The 18836-nt window shown below is 28.2% G+C and overlaps 1 protein-coding gene across 1 annotated transcript; it reads left to right on the forward strand.

The window, feature by feature from the left end:
* Positions 1-7509: 7509 nt before the first annotated feature.
* Positions 7510-15240, forward strand: LOC125854325 (uncharacterized). Its single transcript, XM_049533844.1, has 3 exons — positions 7510-7663; positions 7757-8027; positions 14985-15240. Exons 1-3 carry the CDS (start codon positions 7603-7605, stop codon positions 15238-15240), a joined length of 588 nt encoding a protein of 195 aa, XP_049389801.1. The 5' UTR covers positions 7510-7602.
* Positions 15241-18836: the final 3596 nt, after the last annotated feature.

Below are 18836 nucleotides of genomic sequence, written 5' to 3' on the forward strand. Positions count from 1 at the left end.
TCATAGACAGATTGAGTAAATGTTTTCCATTGTTTTCTCAGGATGTTATGTTTAACTCATGGTTCATGTTAAATATTTTGCTAACACAATATTTCTAAGACTTTCTTAAATGTTAAATTATTCACCTATTTAAGCTTTCACATATTGTTTAATGTCATGTAAGTCATGTTGCCAAGCCAAGGGTTTGTTTGGGGATTAGAAATGGTTCTTGAGTGCCAGTCACGTTTAGGGTGTAGACTCGGGACGTGACAGAGGATTTTCAAAATATATAGATAATTTATTCTTAAAATTTTAATTAACTAGATCTCTTAATGTAAGGCGGAAATCAAGGAGTGTATCTATGTTTAATTAATTTTATTTATTATTCTTTGAAATAATAAATTCATTATTATTTATAATAAAAGACAAAAACATGTATATCTTTGTCATGTAATTTGATTAATTTCATTTTATTACTCTTAAAATAGTATATTCATTAATTTTATGTATCTATTATCAATATATAATGTATCCAATAAACTAAACACTTAGATACATGAGTATCATACAAGTACATTCATATGTATCTTAGAAGTATCTAGTATTAATTTCATGTATTTGATATATGGATCTAGTATTAATTTCATGCATCTATTTATATGATCTAATATTATTTCATGTATCTTTTATAAATATATAATTTGATGTATTAAGTATCAATTTCATACCTTATATCCAAAACATGTATCTCGAATAAATACGAAAATAGTCAGATAATACATTGTAATAACATAACAAGAAAAAAATATATATATATATATAATAATAAGATACATAATAAATGACAGATACATATGACAACACTCGAATATTGTGTCAAATACATGCATAAATCTCCAATATTGCATAAATCTTCAATATATTTATTAGATACATACACATTTAATCAGATATACTGATAGCGCCTAGATTCAACAGGAGAAGTGACACGAAGCTTCCTAGTTGAGTATGTAACCGGCACCATCGTCAATGTCGAATTTGATAAATCTATTGGCTTGAAATCTCTGCTTACAGCTATAGTCGATACCCATTGTCTCTATGTGCGAGAGGCGTCTCCCCTTGCAAGAAAAATTGATGGGTACATGGGAGATTGGTTTGAGAGTGAGAAAATCAAAGGCTAAGAATTTGACATGTGTGTTGACAAGCTGTAGAACATCTATTTTAATGAATTGTTTCTTCTTACTGACTACTGATCAAGAGAGGAGAAAGAGGAAGAGTTAGCTTTTTACCCTAACTCATATTCCCCAAGAGAAGGATATTTGTTTTTAATTAACATGTTATTTTTTGGAGTTTAAATGTAAATATAACTAATCAATCCAAATTTTAAGGAAGGTGGGCATTTGATTATATCTTTAATAATATATGGTGTAAAATATTAAAATTGGTAATATATGTAATTGTTTGAAAGTAGAGGTAAAATTAGTATATATGGTAATGATGTATGTCTAATAAAGTAGTTCATCCTAAAATATCCAATAAAAAGATGTCACGTAATAAATAATAATATTTACAAAATCTATTAATTTCAAGTGTAAAATAGATCAAAAAAGTAAATTGAAGGATATTTTTAATCAAATAGATGAATAAATGATACTCTCTATGTCCCAATTTATGTGACTTACTTTTTTTTTAGTCAGTCCAAAAAAGAACGACACGTTTTTATATTAAGTAACAATTTAATTATAAAATATTTATTTTACCTTAATGAAATGATTTACAACCATACAAATTTCTATCATTCATTTTGGACAACAAATTTTAAAAGTCTTGCTTTCTTTCTTGAACTCCATGCCAAATTAAACTATCTCACATAAAATAGGATGGAGAAAGTATATTTAATTCTTTCAATATAGTTTTAAAATATTTTTAATCCTTTTCCAATTTTCTAATCAGCAAAAGGTACCCATCCCAAAATATAATGTCTTTTATATGCAGTGCACCATTTTACATGCCAGCAGCGCACACTCCGTGTAAGTAAAGTTGCACCACCAAAGATCCAGTTTTATATTACCTATTTCATTTTTAATTGTCATAGTAGCTTTTTTAATAGAGTCAAAGTATAAAAATTTTTATTAATATTACGATATATTTTTCATCATATTGATATAAAAAAGATTGCAATTTACAATACTTTTCGTATAATTTTTGTATATCTAAATTTTTTATTTAAATATCAAATTAATGTAATCTAATTTAACTTTGAAAATTAATCAAATTGACTTTCGAAAAGCGTAACATGACAAATAAAAGTGGACAGAGTTATTTATGTATGATTAGAAGGTAATTTATTTATGTATTTAAGAATAAATTAAGGATATCAATAAGTGGAGGATAAAAACTAATAATTTAAGAATAGAATTAGTTTTTCTCATAGAATAAAAACTATATTTATCTCTCGATATTTATGAAGGATAAATATTTGCTTATATGATTATTGATTAAAGTTAAGATATAGGAGTAACAGTTATAACGCCATAAAACAGAAAAAATGTTTCATCGATTCATTTCACAAAATATTTTTAAAATATCATCAATGAAGTTACGTTATTGTTGATCCCTTTTTACCAAATATTCATCATATTTCAATTAAAAAAGATTTAAAAAATAAGAATATTTTCTAATTTATTAAAAAATAATTACTATTATCTAAATAGAAATTGATGATGCAGTTTTGCTATGATCTTATACATACAACCTATATTATCAGTTTAAAAAAATATATAAGAAAATTCTATTTAATTGATAAAAAGAGATTAAAAGTAAAAAAAATTACTTTTCATTTCTATATTAGTTATAAAGGGATTACTTTTTTAACAAAAAATGTTTCTTCAAAGTCAATATTTTATTAAAAAGAAAAACAATATGGTTTTTAGGAAAAGGGACATTTTCTACCCAAAAGTAATAATGACATTTTTGAATCAAAATATTAATGACATGAGGTTTTTTTGGACCAAAAATATTGACATAAGGATATTTTTGGATCAAACTATTAACGGAGGACATTTTTGAGCTAAACTATTCACGGAGATCATTTTTGTTCGATTTCATCCCATCAAAACTTGGATTAATATGTAGCTCAAATTAATACTCATGAGAAATCTTATCAAAAAAATTATTGTTTTTATTTGTTATTTTTATATTTTCATAATAAAGAAAAATATAATTTTATTAGATATTACAAAAAAAAAGAACAAATAAGGCAACAAGAATAAATAAAACAATTAAAACTGATTAGAATGGTGTGTTTTAATCTATTTCAATTCAACTCATTTCAACTTAAATATTTTTTGAACGGATCAATAATCCACTCATTTATTAACTCAATCTATTTTAGTCCACTTAAATTCAACATAATTCACTTATTTGACACCTTCAAGCATAAATTTCAGATTACACTGAGTACTCTCTCTCAGGTCTAATATTATTGATTTACTTTTTCCTTTACGCGTTTAAAATAAAAATCATACATAAAAAATGTTGGTTTTACTAATTATATGCTCTATTCATCAATATCACAATTAATCATGAAGAAATTTTTTTGAAAGCTAATTCTAAAAATAAATCAGAAAAAAATAATTAATCATAACTTTAACTTTATAAATTGACAAGTAACTTAGAGCAATTCTTTAGTGATATGAGATGGAGGCGGTATAATTTTTTCAATAATGTGGTGCTTAGCAAAGGATACTCACCCCAAAATATAAGTAGTAAATATTATCTGTTCATGTAGTCCTAAGACCATCAAACTCCCCTAAGCAAAGTTACACCATCTATGGGCGGAGTTTGATCTATAAGATAAAACAACATATATATATATATATATATATATATATATATATATATATTATGGTAAATTTACCTATACAACTAGATACAATAAGAATAACAATCCCCTGTTATATTACAAATTATAAAAGTGATCAGGATTTAATTTTAGGAAACCTTTTCCTAAATAGTATAGAAGAGTATAGTATAGGGAAAAATAGCATAGAAATGATATACAAAGGTGAAACCTGTTTCATACCAAAAATGTAAATGCCAAAAGAAACTATTTTTAAGGTTTCAGTTTTCATAGAAATAACTTTCTATGATACAAATATAACAACATGTTGCCAAATAGACAATGGATCTGAAGCAAGTCTAGCAAAATCTTTTTTAATAAAAGATTGGGACATAAATAAAAATAATATATCAATAATTGGAATCACAGGAGATAAAGAAAGACTTTCTAATTAGTTTATGTTTACCTGTTGTTTGCGTAATTTCTATTACCTTTTCTATTTCCTGATATTCATGATAGGAAATTTTATTTCTTGCAAACATCCTTTGCATTCTGCTTAATAGGTTATCTTCTGCTTTAAGATTAAGTTTTAATCCTTGGATTTTTCTGAATATATCTCCATCAAAGGTGGCTTTTAAAGCGTATTCTCTGTGATCTTCTTCAGTTTCTAGGATTTGAACTGAATCTTCTCTTTCTTGGATTTCTTTACTCATTTAGTCAGTATCTTCAGAACTGGTTGAGTATTCTTCATAGATCTCAGTAAAGAAATCTCCACTTTCTATAAATTTTATAGATTCTAAATCTGAATCAATTTCTATTCTGTCAATTTTTGAGGTTTTTACTCTTCTTTTGTTACGTTCGTAACTTTTATGGCCGTCTTCACCACAATTATAACACTTGCATTTTTCTGCAGGTTTTGACTTTGTAAATTCTTTTTTCTTCCTATAATATTTTTTTCTAGGAATATAATTTTGTTTAGAAAAATTCTTTCTTTTTATTAAACCTTTTTTAAGTTTTCTCTTTTTATAAGGTTTTTCATTGCAACCCCACTGAGTAGTTGCATTAGTATCTAAACAATAAATTTGTGTATTTATTTTTTTAGCTTTTCTTTGTATGCTATGTGACATGCATAATTGACCTAGTCTATTTTTTAAGAAGCTTATTCTTTGACCAAGAGTATCTCCCTTTTTATTTTCTTTTTCATATTCTTCTCTGAAGTATTTGACCCAAAAGCCTGGTAATTTTTTATAGTATTTTTCAAGATATGGTAACATTTCTTTTCCACGATAAAATTTTTTGTAGTAATATTTTTCGAATTCGCATGTGTAATCTTAAATATAACTCATTTTACATATTTGTAATTTTTCTAATAGTTCTTTAGCAATTGTTCTTATCATTTCTTTATTTTCTTTTGTATTTCCTTGTCCACCAAAGAATTCATTTGCTTTAGTTTAGTTATACCTTCTTGTAAGGAATTTTTTAATCCTTCTAAGGTATCATTTTTAATTATTTTTTCTGCATTATCTGTTATTCCAGAAATCCAATCATTTACTTTTCCAATAAAAGTATTTATCATGATGATATATTTTTCTTCATCTGTATAATTTCCTTTTCCTAATAGGAAATATAGAAGCATGTTTTGAGACCATAAGTCTAAACTATTTTCTGGATCTCTTTTACAATCGAGATCTAAGAATTGAGTTCTAATATCTCCTGTTGGGAGTCTATTTGACATAAATTTTGATTTATCACTATTATGATAATGTTTTATAAAATTATTATTCTTTTTTGCTTTATTTACAAAATTTTCCCATCCTTTTCTGGCTCTTGCCATTCTTCTTTAATGGATTTGGATTCATTACCTTCTTCAAATCTTCCTTGGGGTCCTCCTATTTCCCCTTTATTCATAAGTACTTTTATTCTTTGCTCTGAAAGATTTAGATCTTCCATTGCATATACTAGTTCATCTAGTTCATTCATTCTCTTTCTCTAATTCAGAAGATTTGTTTGTTGTTTCTAGAGTTGTTTCTAGATTTTCTTCTTCTTCTTCTAGATTTTTATTTTGTTTTTCTAAGAATTTTTGGAGTAGTATTTCATCCATACTTCCTTTTTGATAAGTATTTTTACTCGCAAATTTTTTTGCTAGTAATTCATTTATATATTTTTGACTTACTCTTTTGTCAAAATTTTCTGTTTTTTCTATAATGTTTGTTATTCTTCCTGGAAGATTTTCTTTTATAGAAATAATTTCTATTTCTATCATTTTTAACCTTAAAGTTATTTGTTTATGACTTTCAATTAAGTCTTTTAATAATTCCGAGACTTCTTTTAGGCTCATATTATTTATTCTGAAAAGTAATAATCAGAGGTATTCATGTCATTTATTTCATCTGAAAAATTATAATGTAATTCATATAATTCTTCTTCAAATTTCTTTCTTAACGTAATTATAGTTAAGATCTTTCTTCTTAAATCTTCATCTAAAGTTTTGACTACCTGTAATATTGCTATTAATGTTTCGTCTTTTATATACCATATAGGTTTTACTAGAGTAAAATCTAGTTCCATATTATTCTTAGTACCATGGCTCTGATACCATTAGTTTCTTGCTGTTCCAAAACAGGGTTGCGGAAAATTATGCAGTAAATACTCTATAATTTTTTAATATTGATAGAACATTTTTATATTCAAAATATTCCTGTATTCTATACATTTTTATTTCATGTATAGTAAAAATAACTGCAGCTGCACTTGACTAGAATGCAAATATGCTTGTTCCATTTCGGATATTGCTTTATCAAAATGATATAATGTCTTTTTATACTTCTAGGCTCTTTCTTATGCTATGCAAAGATCTTTGAACAAATTTCATTTTTATGCTAATAGCATGGATATGAACATAGATATTTTATATGAGAAATCTTATGATTCTTTTATTCCCTATAGGTACTAAGTATTTCTTTCTATGTTTAAGTATGCATATAACATGATATAATATGACTTGTAAAATTAATAATATGCAATAAAAGTTTGTGTGTATACCTTCCTTCTTTTTTGTCGATGAATAGTCCTTATCACTACCACAGTAGTTCTCCCTTTAGGCTATGAACAATGTTTCACCCTAAATTGAGACGGAGAGAATATATAAATAAATATATATATATATATTTTTTTTATTTTTTATTTTTTATTTTTTTATATTTTTATTATTTTTTTTATTTATTATTTTTATTTTTTTCTTTTTTTCTTTTTTTTTTTAATACAATATCATAATGTATAAATTTTAGGAATTACATAGTTTTAACATGAAATTACAATCTATCCCTATTTAGTTTGTAATTACATTAATCCCTGAAAAAGTAAAACAAACCGGATACATAATGTGTAGCTCGAATACATTAAAAACTAGCTCGGATACATTATAAAATAATTTAGAATTAGGAGAGAAATAAGGATTTTAGAGGTTTTTAGAAATAGAAGGAAATATTAGATATAAGAGAAACATAAGACGTGTATTTGAGTAATTTTTCCAATTCATATAATGAATTTGTCTTTATCTCATTCTTTAATTTATAATTTTTCTTATTTATGTATTTCTCCATCTCGTTCAATTCAATGCATTGTTCTTTAAACAAATAGTGCTTCACAAAATATCTTTATTTAAAAAGGGGAAAAAAAGAAGAGATGAACCAAATGTAGTAATATGTTCCTATAAATACACCATTGGTTGAGAAGGAAATTCACCATTCACATATTTATTAATTAAAGTAGCATTACACAATATGGCTGGAGCACGTCTTAACTTTGCATTTTACTTTGTTGTTGTCCTAGCTGCAACTACTGGCTCATTACCTAATTACCTTTCATCTTATTACACAATTTAAAATTTTATTAGTGTGTGCTAAATGCTAATATATATATATTTATGATATGCAGTTACTATGTCTCGTTCACCAAAGCTGCAAGCAATGGGTGCGCGCGACATGTCAGTTGATATTGTGGCCATTGAACAAAAATTAATTCCGGTTGGTGATATAGTAACTTGCTTGAAAAGATGCTACGTGCAGAGTGATTGCAATGATGGATGGCTTTGTTCAGATTGGGCGAACGATGCATTTGATCAAGGTGGAAAGCATTGCGACAAGTTTACTGCTTCTAGACAAGGATATTTCGTCATGCTCACTCCTAGTACAACTATATTTATCAAGTATTTCTTTTACAAAACTAGATTGGGAAAATGCATAAGTACCCCCCCCAACCTATGCCCGAAATCCCAGAGACACACCTAAGCTTTACTAAGGTCCTATTACCCCCCCAAACTTAATTTATCTATAATATTCTACCCCTTTTCTGCCTACGTGGNTACAAAAATAGATTGGGAAAATGCATAAGTACTCCCCCAGCCTATGCCCGAAATCCCAAAGACACACCTAACCTTTACTAAGGTCCTATTACCCCCCCAAACTTAATTTATTTATAATATTCTACCCCTTTTCTGCCTACGTGGCACTATCTTGAAAAAAATGTCAACATGCAATGGGCCCACAAAGATAGTGCCACGTAGGCCAAAAAGGTGTAGAATATTACATATAAAATAAGTTCGGGGGGTAATAGGACCTTAGTAAAGGTTAGGTGTGTCTCTGGAATTTCGGGTATAGGCTGGGGGGTACTTATGCATTTTCCCAAACTAGATTTATTAAGTCAAATTATTTCAAAATCAAACCTAATAGTGATTGGAGATAATTGGTAGCAAATTTAACAATTTACGTTTGCCTTCCAATATTTTATACCTCATGAAAATATAATAAGAATAATCTAGACATCATATTTATTAATTCAATCTATAATGTTAAATAAGTACCTATTATTTCATTATTTAATTATTGGAATTAGATACATCACTCTCAAAAGTAATCTAAAATAGAGCCATACCCATCTAATTATCTCCATAATTTACTTCTTCACTCCAAATCAACAACCTCTTTCTCCTAATCCTTCCCTTCTCACATACTGACTCCAAGGTCATGATCGACAGAATATCTCTCAAAATATATATTTGACAAAATAATACATGTATCTAATTAAAAGTTCATGTGATAAAGTGTATATATATCTTAACAAAGATTCTAGTATCTATAAGCAAAGATTTATGATGCTTGAACAAATGAGAATGAATTTGATATTTTTTTGGGGAAAAAAATTAAGAATTCAGGGAATAACGCATGATTTGCTCTTAATTTGATGCATTTTAGTTAAATTTCATATATCGATACACATAATTATATATATATGCTTAACATTTATCCGATATATATATATATATATATTTAGACGTGCCACATACATGTATCTCCGAAAAAATAAATGATAAGAATGGTAATAGAAACAACTCACTAGGTAATACGAACAAATAAAATAATTCAAACTTAAAAAAATTGAGCATTTTTAGTCCATTTTGAGTCCAATTCATTTCAGCATAAATAATTTTGGACCGCTCAATAACCAACTCATTTCTTTAACTCATTCAATTTTACTCTGCTTATAGCATTGTTTGCCCTATTTGACACCTTGAAGCATAAATTTTAGATACAGTGAGTACTCCCTCTGTTAAATATTACTTGTTCATTTTATTGTTACACATCTTTAAAGAGAACATAAATAAGAAGTGTTATTTTTTCTAGTTTATCCTTTAACTATTTTTAAATTTTAATACACTCTATATATGTGCTTTATTCATCAATATCATATTAACAATGAAGAAAATCTTTTGAAACTTTGCAACATTTATACTTTCAAAAAAAATTAATCTTAAGGATAAAAAATAATAATTTATCTTATAAATTAAGAATAAATTCTAATATAAGACGGAGAAAATACTCCCTTTTCTCATATTTACTTATTATATTTGAACTTAACATTCTCATTAACAAAATAATGATTGACATAACTATTTTATTATACTATCCCTAACAATTGATGTTTGATATTAGATTTTACAAACTTAACAATGGAGGACTTTTTTCAAATTTTTATAACATTTATATATATCTTTTAAATACTTTAAAAATTAAATCAGAAAAATGAAATTGATTTTATAAAATCAATAATTATTTAATAATATGACCAAATTAATATAAAATGGAGATGGTATATTTTTTTCAAAATTTAGTGCTTAGCAAAAGGTGCATATCCCAAAATATAGTGCACCATTTTGCAATATGTATCTAACGTGGAGATCTAGCATGTAGGGATAACTGCCAGCAGCACCATCAAATTTTGTGTAAATAAATGTGCATAATATAGAAGCGCAGTTGACCAAATCAATTGATCTAGACCCAGTATTAATACTTTCTCCGTTTCTATTTATATGTATTTATTATTAAAAATAGATATTCTTAATATTTATCATTTCATAAAATTAATATATAAATGACATTATTTTTTTAATTTTATTCTTGGGAGTTTTAGCCTTGAAAATATGAATTTGACTAATGTAGAAAAACTAAATGATTAATTCATATTTATTGGTCATTTTAATTAATCAAAATAAATTATTTTTTATTCATTTGTTAAAAACTAGATAATACTAAATAAGAATACAATGGAAAACTTACTTAATTCGTAAGAGACATGAAATCTAAAATAATGACATATAAATAGGAATGGAGGTAGTAAAATATATCATGATGTAATGTATTGAAAAAGAATCATAATACATTATATATATAAAAGGGATAAGGGTCTGAAAAATACCTCAACTTTGGTCGAATTTGTTGTTGATATATTAAACTTTCATGAGGACCTATTACTTCCCTAGACTATTTAATACCGTATTTTAAATATATATATATATGCCCACGTGGACATAAAAAATAATGCACAATTATAAATAGTAATGTGTTCACGTGGGCACATATACACTATTAAATAGTTCAGGGGGTAAAAAATACGGTATTAAATAGTCTAGGGGTAATAGGTCCTCATGAAAGTTTAGTATCGCAACAGCAAATCCGATCAAAGTTGGGATATTTTTCAAACCCTTATCCCTATTAAAAATATATATCATGATATCATCACTTACATAGTTTATGTACTCTCTCCGTTCTTATCTAGTTGTCATCATTTTAGTTTTACCGTCTTTTAAGAAATTAGGTAAGTTTTCACTGTATCCTTATTTAGGGCATGTTTGAAAAATTACTTTGATAATAGGATTTTATGTAATTTGGTGTAATTACACTATTTGACATATTTGATTGACCATGTAATTATAACTAGGTCAGCAGGTAATTGTGCATAACTGACAAGGGGTAATTACACTCTCCAATTCTCAAGGAGGGCTGTGAATTGTTTGTAATTAAATGGTGTAATGTAATTACAAGTTGATTACTTTTTAATTTTTTCTTTTTATTTCTATTTTTATTTTTTCGTTTTAATTTATTTTTTATTTTTATTATTTTAAATTTTTTAATTTATTTTTATTATTCTAAAAATTGCTAAAAGATTATTTTTTTATTTAATATTATTTATATTTTATTTTTCTTCTCATTCTCAACCTTTACTTCGTGTTATTCCGTGTAATTTTTATTGTCTATTTTTATGCCATATTTATTTTTTTCATTAGCGTAATTTTGTCAGTGTTCTAATTTTCAAATTAAAGTAGAATTCATTGTCATCACGATCCAAAAATGGATGTGATGTCACTTGTCTATTCCACTAATACAAGTTTGGCTCAACACAATGAAAGGAAAGAAAAAGTGGAAAAGAAATAAGAACAAGATAAAAAGGGAAAACCATTCATTCAATTATAACCCAAGAATCTGATTGTCATGTGTACAAGTCACTAATACATAAAGTGCGAAATTGAAAAATAAGTACAAGTCTCAATGACATTAAGAACAAGATAAAAAGGGAAAACTATTCATTCAATTATAACCCAAGAATCTGATTGTCACGTGTACAAGTCACTAATACATAAAGTGCGAAATTGAAAAATAAGTACAAGTCTCAATGACATTATTTTCCAAGTAGAACAAAGCATAACGTAAAGAAAAAAGAGGTCCGTCGGGGTAACAAAAAGATACCTCTCAAGTCCTTCAACAAGCCTCAGAAATGGGAGAAGAAAAAGAGTAATCACACGATACCGAGCTCAGAATCTACACGAGTGTAGAAGTAAAGAGTGAAAACAACATGGTACTCAACAAGCAACCTGATAAACATAACAAAACTAGCTAGAAAACGAATATTCCTTGCATCTTAACTGAACCTCCTCAACTACAACCTACATAGAAATCAACTGAATCTAACAGTGCTACAATACACCGTTCAAAAGTCACAGTTTAATAACCAACACACATCAAGTACGTGAATCACAACTAACAAGTAGATCAATCACAAGTGACAAGTAGATCAATCATAAGTGACAAGTACATTAAATCTTAATAGTCAACTCTTGTCGGAACCATTTTCCTTCGGCATAATATCACTACCCGAAACCATTTTCATCGGCTTTATATCACGTCACTAGCCGAAACCATTTTCCTTTGGCTTAATATCACTAGCCGGAACCATTTTCCATTAACTTTATATGATCACATCACTAGTCGGAACCATTTTCCATCGAATTTATATCACGTCACTTGCCAAAATCATTTTCCTTCAACACGATATCGCTAGCTGGAACAATTTTCCTTCGGCACAATATCACTAATTGGAACCATTTTTCATCGACTTTATATCACATGTCTCATCACGGTGTACAACAATCAACGCACATAAGCAATTTCACACCATAAAGAAGAGACGACAATTCAAGTGATTCAAGTCCATATTAATAGCATCAAAACTTTTCATCAATTAATCAAATAGGGCTCTCAACAAGGCAAAACACAAACATTATGATCGACACGTTGCCTTTTCATTAATTCCCATTTTATTCGTTAAGGTTAATCAAGTAAAACAATGAACCCATCACTTCATTTATGTTATTTTTCAAACACACACAATGAAGGGATATCCACGATTCTACTAGATTTACAAGGTTAATTAGGAGATCACTTGCCTCAATTCAATCAAATAGCCAATTCAAGACTTGAGTTTTTCCCTTCCGAACAACTTCCAAAAACAACACAATCTAATTTAATCAAGTAATCACAATAAGATTCAGAAAATAACAATACTCATATCATACTCTTGAAAAAGGGGTCATTCAACTCTAAAATCAAATTTCGAAAATGAGGTTTGAATCCAAATATCTTTACTTGAAATCATTACCCGGGGCATTTGGAACTTATTGGTGAAAATCATTTCAAAAAAGGATAAAAAATCAGTTCACAATCACCATTTAAGTTTAGAACTCAAGTTTGAAAATTGATTGTTAGAAAATAATATGGTTTTTGGGTATTGTTACAAAATATTAGTTACATAATGAGGAGCCTAAATCTAAAATTTTGAGTGATTTGGTCTAGTTTTTGAGGTGGTTTTTGAATGAATCTCATGCTTGGATTCAAGGAGGACGACGAAGTCAATTTTTTGTATAATAATGTATATTATTATACATGAGTGTATAAATGCCTCTTATAATTTTGTATATTACTGAATATTTAATTATAATATTGTATATCAAGTTTTGAATATTTTCATAAAAAATGATAATATGAAAGTTTTATATATTGTTTAGTGTATATTATTATATATGAGTGTATAAATACCTCTTATAATTTTGTATATTACTGAATAATTAATTATAATATTGTATATCAAGTTTTGAATATTTTCATAAAAAATANNTATCAAGTTTCGAATATTTTCATAAAAAATAATAATATGAAAGCTTTATATATTGTTATATACCATATGTACTTATATTACTGAATATTTAATTATACTATTGTATATCAAGTTTTGAATATTTTCATAAAAAATAATAATATGAAAGTTTTATATATTGTTATATACCATATGTACGTTGTTGTATATTGAATTGTGTTTTGGGCATTTGTAATGTAAATTTTGAGCTATATTTCTCCAATGTAAGCTAGATAATTGTATATTTTTAAAATTTTATTAAAAAAATATATACTTTATGCATATTTAGTGTATAATTTATAATAAATGTACATCTAGTGAGCTTACACTAAGTATATATATCCTTATCATGCACTTCACTTAATAGTTAGAATACTGTGATGATATAGTTTCATCATCCATTTTTTTGGTAGGCTCATCATCCATTTTAATTGTTGTTGAGAAGGAGAAGCAATGTGAAAAAAAAAAAGAATCGAGTTATAAAGATTGACAATTTTTTTGATTAATAGATGTTAATGTGTTATTTTAGGGATAATCGATTGATAAAATATGTCCACTAAAATCCTCATAATACTTTCTTCGTTCATTTTTACTTGTCGCTATTTGACTTGGCACATCCATTAAGAAAATAATTATTGATATAAGTATTTTACCAAGCTAGCCCTATTATATGATGTTTAGTATTAGGTCTATATGATTTAGAGAATAAGTATTTAATGCCAAGGTAAAACATGAATTATTTTTATCTTTTCTTGATATGTCAAAAGTGACAAATAAAAATGAAAATCTATTTTAGAAATAAATGACGAGTAAAAGTGAATGCAGGGAGTACTCTATAAAAAATATAAAAAATAAAGAAACTAGTCGCCTTACCCTATTAGTATTGTGTCCATGCATGGATGAAGTCCCATATTGTACCAAAAATAAATGTGGGAAGCCCCACATTAATATATTTTGGTTGGTGAATCAGCAACATAAGTGCTTGAATTGATTACGTTGTTTAGAGTTTTTGCATTAAGTCTAATTAATGTTGTTGTGGGGTCCTAACTCCTAATACCCCATGGAACTAATACCTTTTTATTTAAGTAGACACTTTAAATTTGTGGGGTACCTCACGAAATCATTCAAAACACAATAAATACATCGTTTTTTTAACCATCAGTGTTCTCAATCCAAGCACGTTTGTGCCACCTCCAATCCATTTAACAAAGATCGAATTTTATTCTAACTCATTCATTTTTTAACCCATAATCAAAAAAATTCATCTACCCTCGTCTCTCTCTCCGATCGGTCAAAACCCTAAGAAACTTCATGAGGTGAAACAAATTGGTAGCATCGCCGATTGAAATTTATTGAATAGTGGTGTCAGAAGTCAGAAAGAAGAAGTGAAGGCTCACAGGTTTCATCCTACTGAACCTTCTAGTCCCTCTTCTGAACATTTCAACCCTTTATTTCAGTTTTCTAATCTTCTTGGTGAACCTTCCAACACTTCATTTATGCCTACTAATCCTCTAACTGAACCTTTCAACACTTTTTATCAGTCTACATTTGAACCTTCCAATCTTTATAGTCGGTCTTCAACTCTTGATTTTGATGATCTAAGTGAAGAAAATTAAGGGAAGATTGTTTGTGAAACATGTTTGGTGTTTGGAAGTGCAAGAAAATTTAGGAAAGTTGTAACCAAATATGTAGTTCAAAAAATAAATCAAAATTGAGAAATATGTGAATGAGCCTAGAAGAGTTAGAGTTAGATACTGCAGAGAGGACTGTCCTTGGTTATTGGTTGCATGTTTGGATAGCCAAACTATAGATTTTGTGGTTAAAAACTACAAACCTATCCATATTTGTATGAATTCAACTTTTAACTATTCGTGCAATTCAAAGTTACTAGCCAATATATATAACGATAGAATAAATGAGCAGCTAAACATAAGAATTATCAAGTTGCAAGAGCTTATTAGAAAAGAATTGGTTATTTGTGTTGGAAAGACAACAATGAGAAGAAGTGTTACAAGAGATTATGGGTGCTCGTATTGTTGAGTGTGGTAGGATGTTTTCCTACAGAAATGAGATTTTAAGAGCAAATTTAGGTAGCACTTGTATTGTTAAAGTTGGAGAAATTATTGAAACTGGGCATAAATTTTTTGAAGGATTTTATGTGTGTTTTCATGCTTTAAAAAAAGCATTCTTTGGAGTTACTAGTCGGTGCATTGACCTAGATAGATGTTTTCTCAAAGGAGTGTGCAAAGGTCAATTATTGATGGCAGTTCGCAAAATGAAAATAATCAGATGTTGTCCATTACTTGGGCAGTAGTTGAGGGTGAGAATAAATTTACTTGGAGATGATTTTTAAGTCTAGTGAAGAATGATCTTGATCTTGAAGAAGGACATGAACTTACCTAATTATTGATATGCAAAAGGTATGTCTTGGATTAGTGATTTACATTCATCGTCTCTATATGTTTTTATTCACATTAACTCTTTTATATGTTTATTTTTTTTCTTTAATAGGGATTGGAAATTGCAGTGTCAGATTTATTAGCACTTACTGAACACAAAATGTATGACAGACATGTCCTTATAAATTGGTGCAAAAATTAGAAGGGAATAGAGAGAAGAAATGTTTTCTGGAAGATTGTAAAATCTACATTTGAAGCTAAATTGAGGGAATACATAAAGACTTTGAAGAAATTGAGAAGAGAGTGCTTAGATGGTCTTTTATACTACAATTTAGAAAGATGGTGCAAAAGGTACGTCAAATAAAATAGCAGATGTGACTCTATTGATAAAATATGGCGGGGAGCTTCAATGCATGTATATTGTCTTCAAGATACAAGACAAACATTATAATACTAAAAGATATTAAGATAAAAATAATAAAAAGAATTGGTCAATTAAGAAAGTTCTCAAAAATATGGATCACTGATATTTCTCCCATGGCTTCGAAGATTTTACAAGAAAACATAAATAAGTCAATGCAGTGTAACTTATCATGAAATGGAGAAATATGGTTTGAAGTTGTAGACAAGGGCTTTACACATTGTGTAGACATTGTTAGGTGCACTTGTAATTGTAGAGCTTGGCAGCTTAAGGACATAGCATGTCCTCATGATGTTGTTGCCCTACATTACAATCAATATGAACCAATTCATTATGTGGCCAACAACTATAACTTTCCCTGAGAACATATGAATATCTTATTCAGCCAATGAACAATATGAATATGTTGCCACCATCTGGTAATTTAATAGTTCAACTACCAACAATTAAACAGTTGCCTGGAAGGTCAAGTAAAGCAAGAAGGAAAGAGACAAATGAAACAAAGAAAACTGAAAAGCTTAGCAAATGTAGAGTTGTTATCACTTGTAGCAATTGTCATGCAAAGAGCCATAATAAAAGAGGATGTCCTACTCCTCCAACTATTCCAAGTCAAATTGCAACAACTTCTACTCAGTCATAGATAAATGTAGCAATTGTCATTAATATTTAATTGAATATATGCTAATATGTTGTATTATCATAACCAAACCAAAACAAAAAATTAAAATTATAGATGACGGGCCAAATGGGGGGGAAGCCTCAAGGAAGCTAGAAGAGTCAAAACACGAGCAATAGGATAGAATTTCCTCAATAAAACCAAGTGAATGAAGGCTTGAATAGAGGAAAAGGCAGAGGAAGACGCAGATGAATGGGCAGAGGAAGGGGAGGCAAGGTAGACAAGAAAATCATAACACATGCAATGGAAGAAAGATGCCTTAACAAAACCAAGTGAATGAAGGCACGAATAGAGGAAGAGACAAAGGAATAGGTATGCCTCAAGAAAATTATGAGAATGAAGGCACTAGTGGTGGACAGGCTTTAAGACGTTTAAAAGGCCAAGAATGGTATGATTTTGGAGTATTGGTTGGTGATAATGGTTTTACAACTCTTAATGTAAGTACAAGCCCAAATTATTAATTAGATTAGAGATGTCATATACTTTTACTAACCTTTGTGGTTTATTTGTATAGCCTGGAATGCCAAGTAGAAGGGTTGTTGACATTGGTACAAGAGTTCCAAAGAGGTCTGATGAAGTTACTGGAGATATTGACTATCAACCATGTTTTGGAGTGAAATGAAAAGGAAAATTAGCCATTATCAGTAATAGACTTCAACAAATGAGGGGTGAAAAAAGAATTCAAACAAGATCTACAGTTGTTGCTATTAATCAAAGCCAAAGCAATTCAACTACAAATAAGACCAATGTTGCAGGGAAATAGTTGACTTCAGTGTTGTTATTGTTGTGTTATTTACACTTTCCTTGATACCAAACTATATTTTAGTGTATTATTAGGTATCAATTGTGTGTTGCCAAGTTTGTTTAGGCAACAACTCTCTTCTCTGGGACATTTAATCAAGTTGTATGAACTTTGAACTTTCAGTAAGGATGAAGTGAATTTTCATTTGTTACGGTGATTCTTGATATCAAACTATATTTTGGTGTATTATTGGGTATCAATTGTGTGTTGCCAAGTTTGTTTAGGCAATAACTCTCTTCTTTGTGACATTTAATCAAGTTATATCAACTTCAAACTTTCAGTAAGGATGAAGTGAAGTTCTCATTTGTTACGGTGATTGTCATTTTGATTAGTCTCTTTTGATTAAGTATGAAAGGAAGTTGGCAAAAGAGATTAGAGAAAAGGATCAAAATCATAATTTATGTTTGGGTTAAGAATCAAAGTAGTCTTTGTCTTTTAACATAAACCACTAATAGTCCTCTATGTTTCAAGAATTGGTACACTTTTTGTATTTTTTCTAAACATCTGTCTATTTTTTAACGGAGTTGTCTTCCTTTGCAAGCAAGAAAGCATAAACAAGATAATTTTATTTTCACCATTGCAAATCAGATTTTACCGTCTTCTTCGATAACTCCATTTTCACTTGTTGTAAACCAGATTTTCCCCTTCTTCTCCATAGTATCCATTCCTAATTCCATAACTTTGATTTTCCTATTATACAAACAAAAATCAAAATTTGAAGGAAATTTTAAGCACTTGAAGGAAATTCCTTCCGAGAATCACTATAAAGATATATATAGTTTTTTTAATATTTATAAAAACAAGTGAGCAAAGGAGAGAATTGTTCTACAAAATCTCATTCTACATACTCTGTGATCAACTCTAGTTGTATGTTCTTTCATAATTGTACTCATCGTAGGATTTCTTTTTCAAAT

This window comes from Solanum stenotomum, chromosome 1 (assembly GCF_019186545.1).
Source record: "Solanum stenotomum isolate F172 chromosome 1, ASM1918654v1, whole genome shotgun sequence".
NCBI classification, from domain to species: Eukaryota; Viridiplantae; Streptophyta; class Magnoliopsida; order Solanales; family Solanaceae; genus Solanum; species Solanum stenotomum.

What these genes read in the sequence shown, in the direction of transcription:
- LOC125854325 (XM_049533844.1), top strand. Translation starts at nt 7,603, where the DNA reads ATGGCTGGAGCACGTCTTAACTTTGCATTTTACTTTGTTGTTGTCCTA. An exon ending in TGTCCTAGCTGCAACTACTG is followed by an intron (nt 7,664 to 7,756) that starts GCTCATTACCTA and finishes TATGATATGCAG; the next exon opens with TTACTATGTCTCGTTCACCA. An exon ending in AGTACAACTATATTTATCAA is followed by an intron (nt 8,028 to 14,984) that starts GTATTTCTTTTA and finishes TTTATTGAATAG; the next exon opens with TGGTGTCAGAAGTCAGAAAG.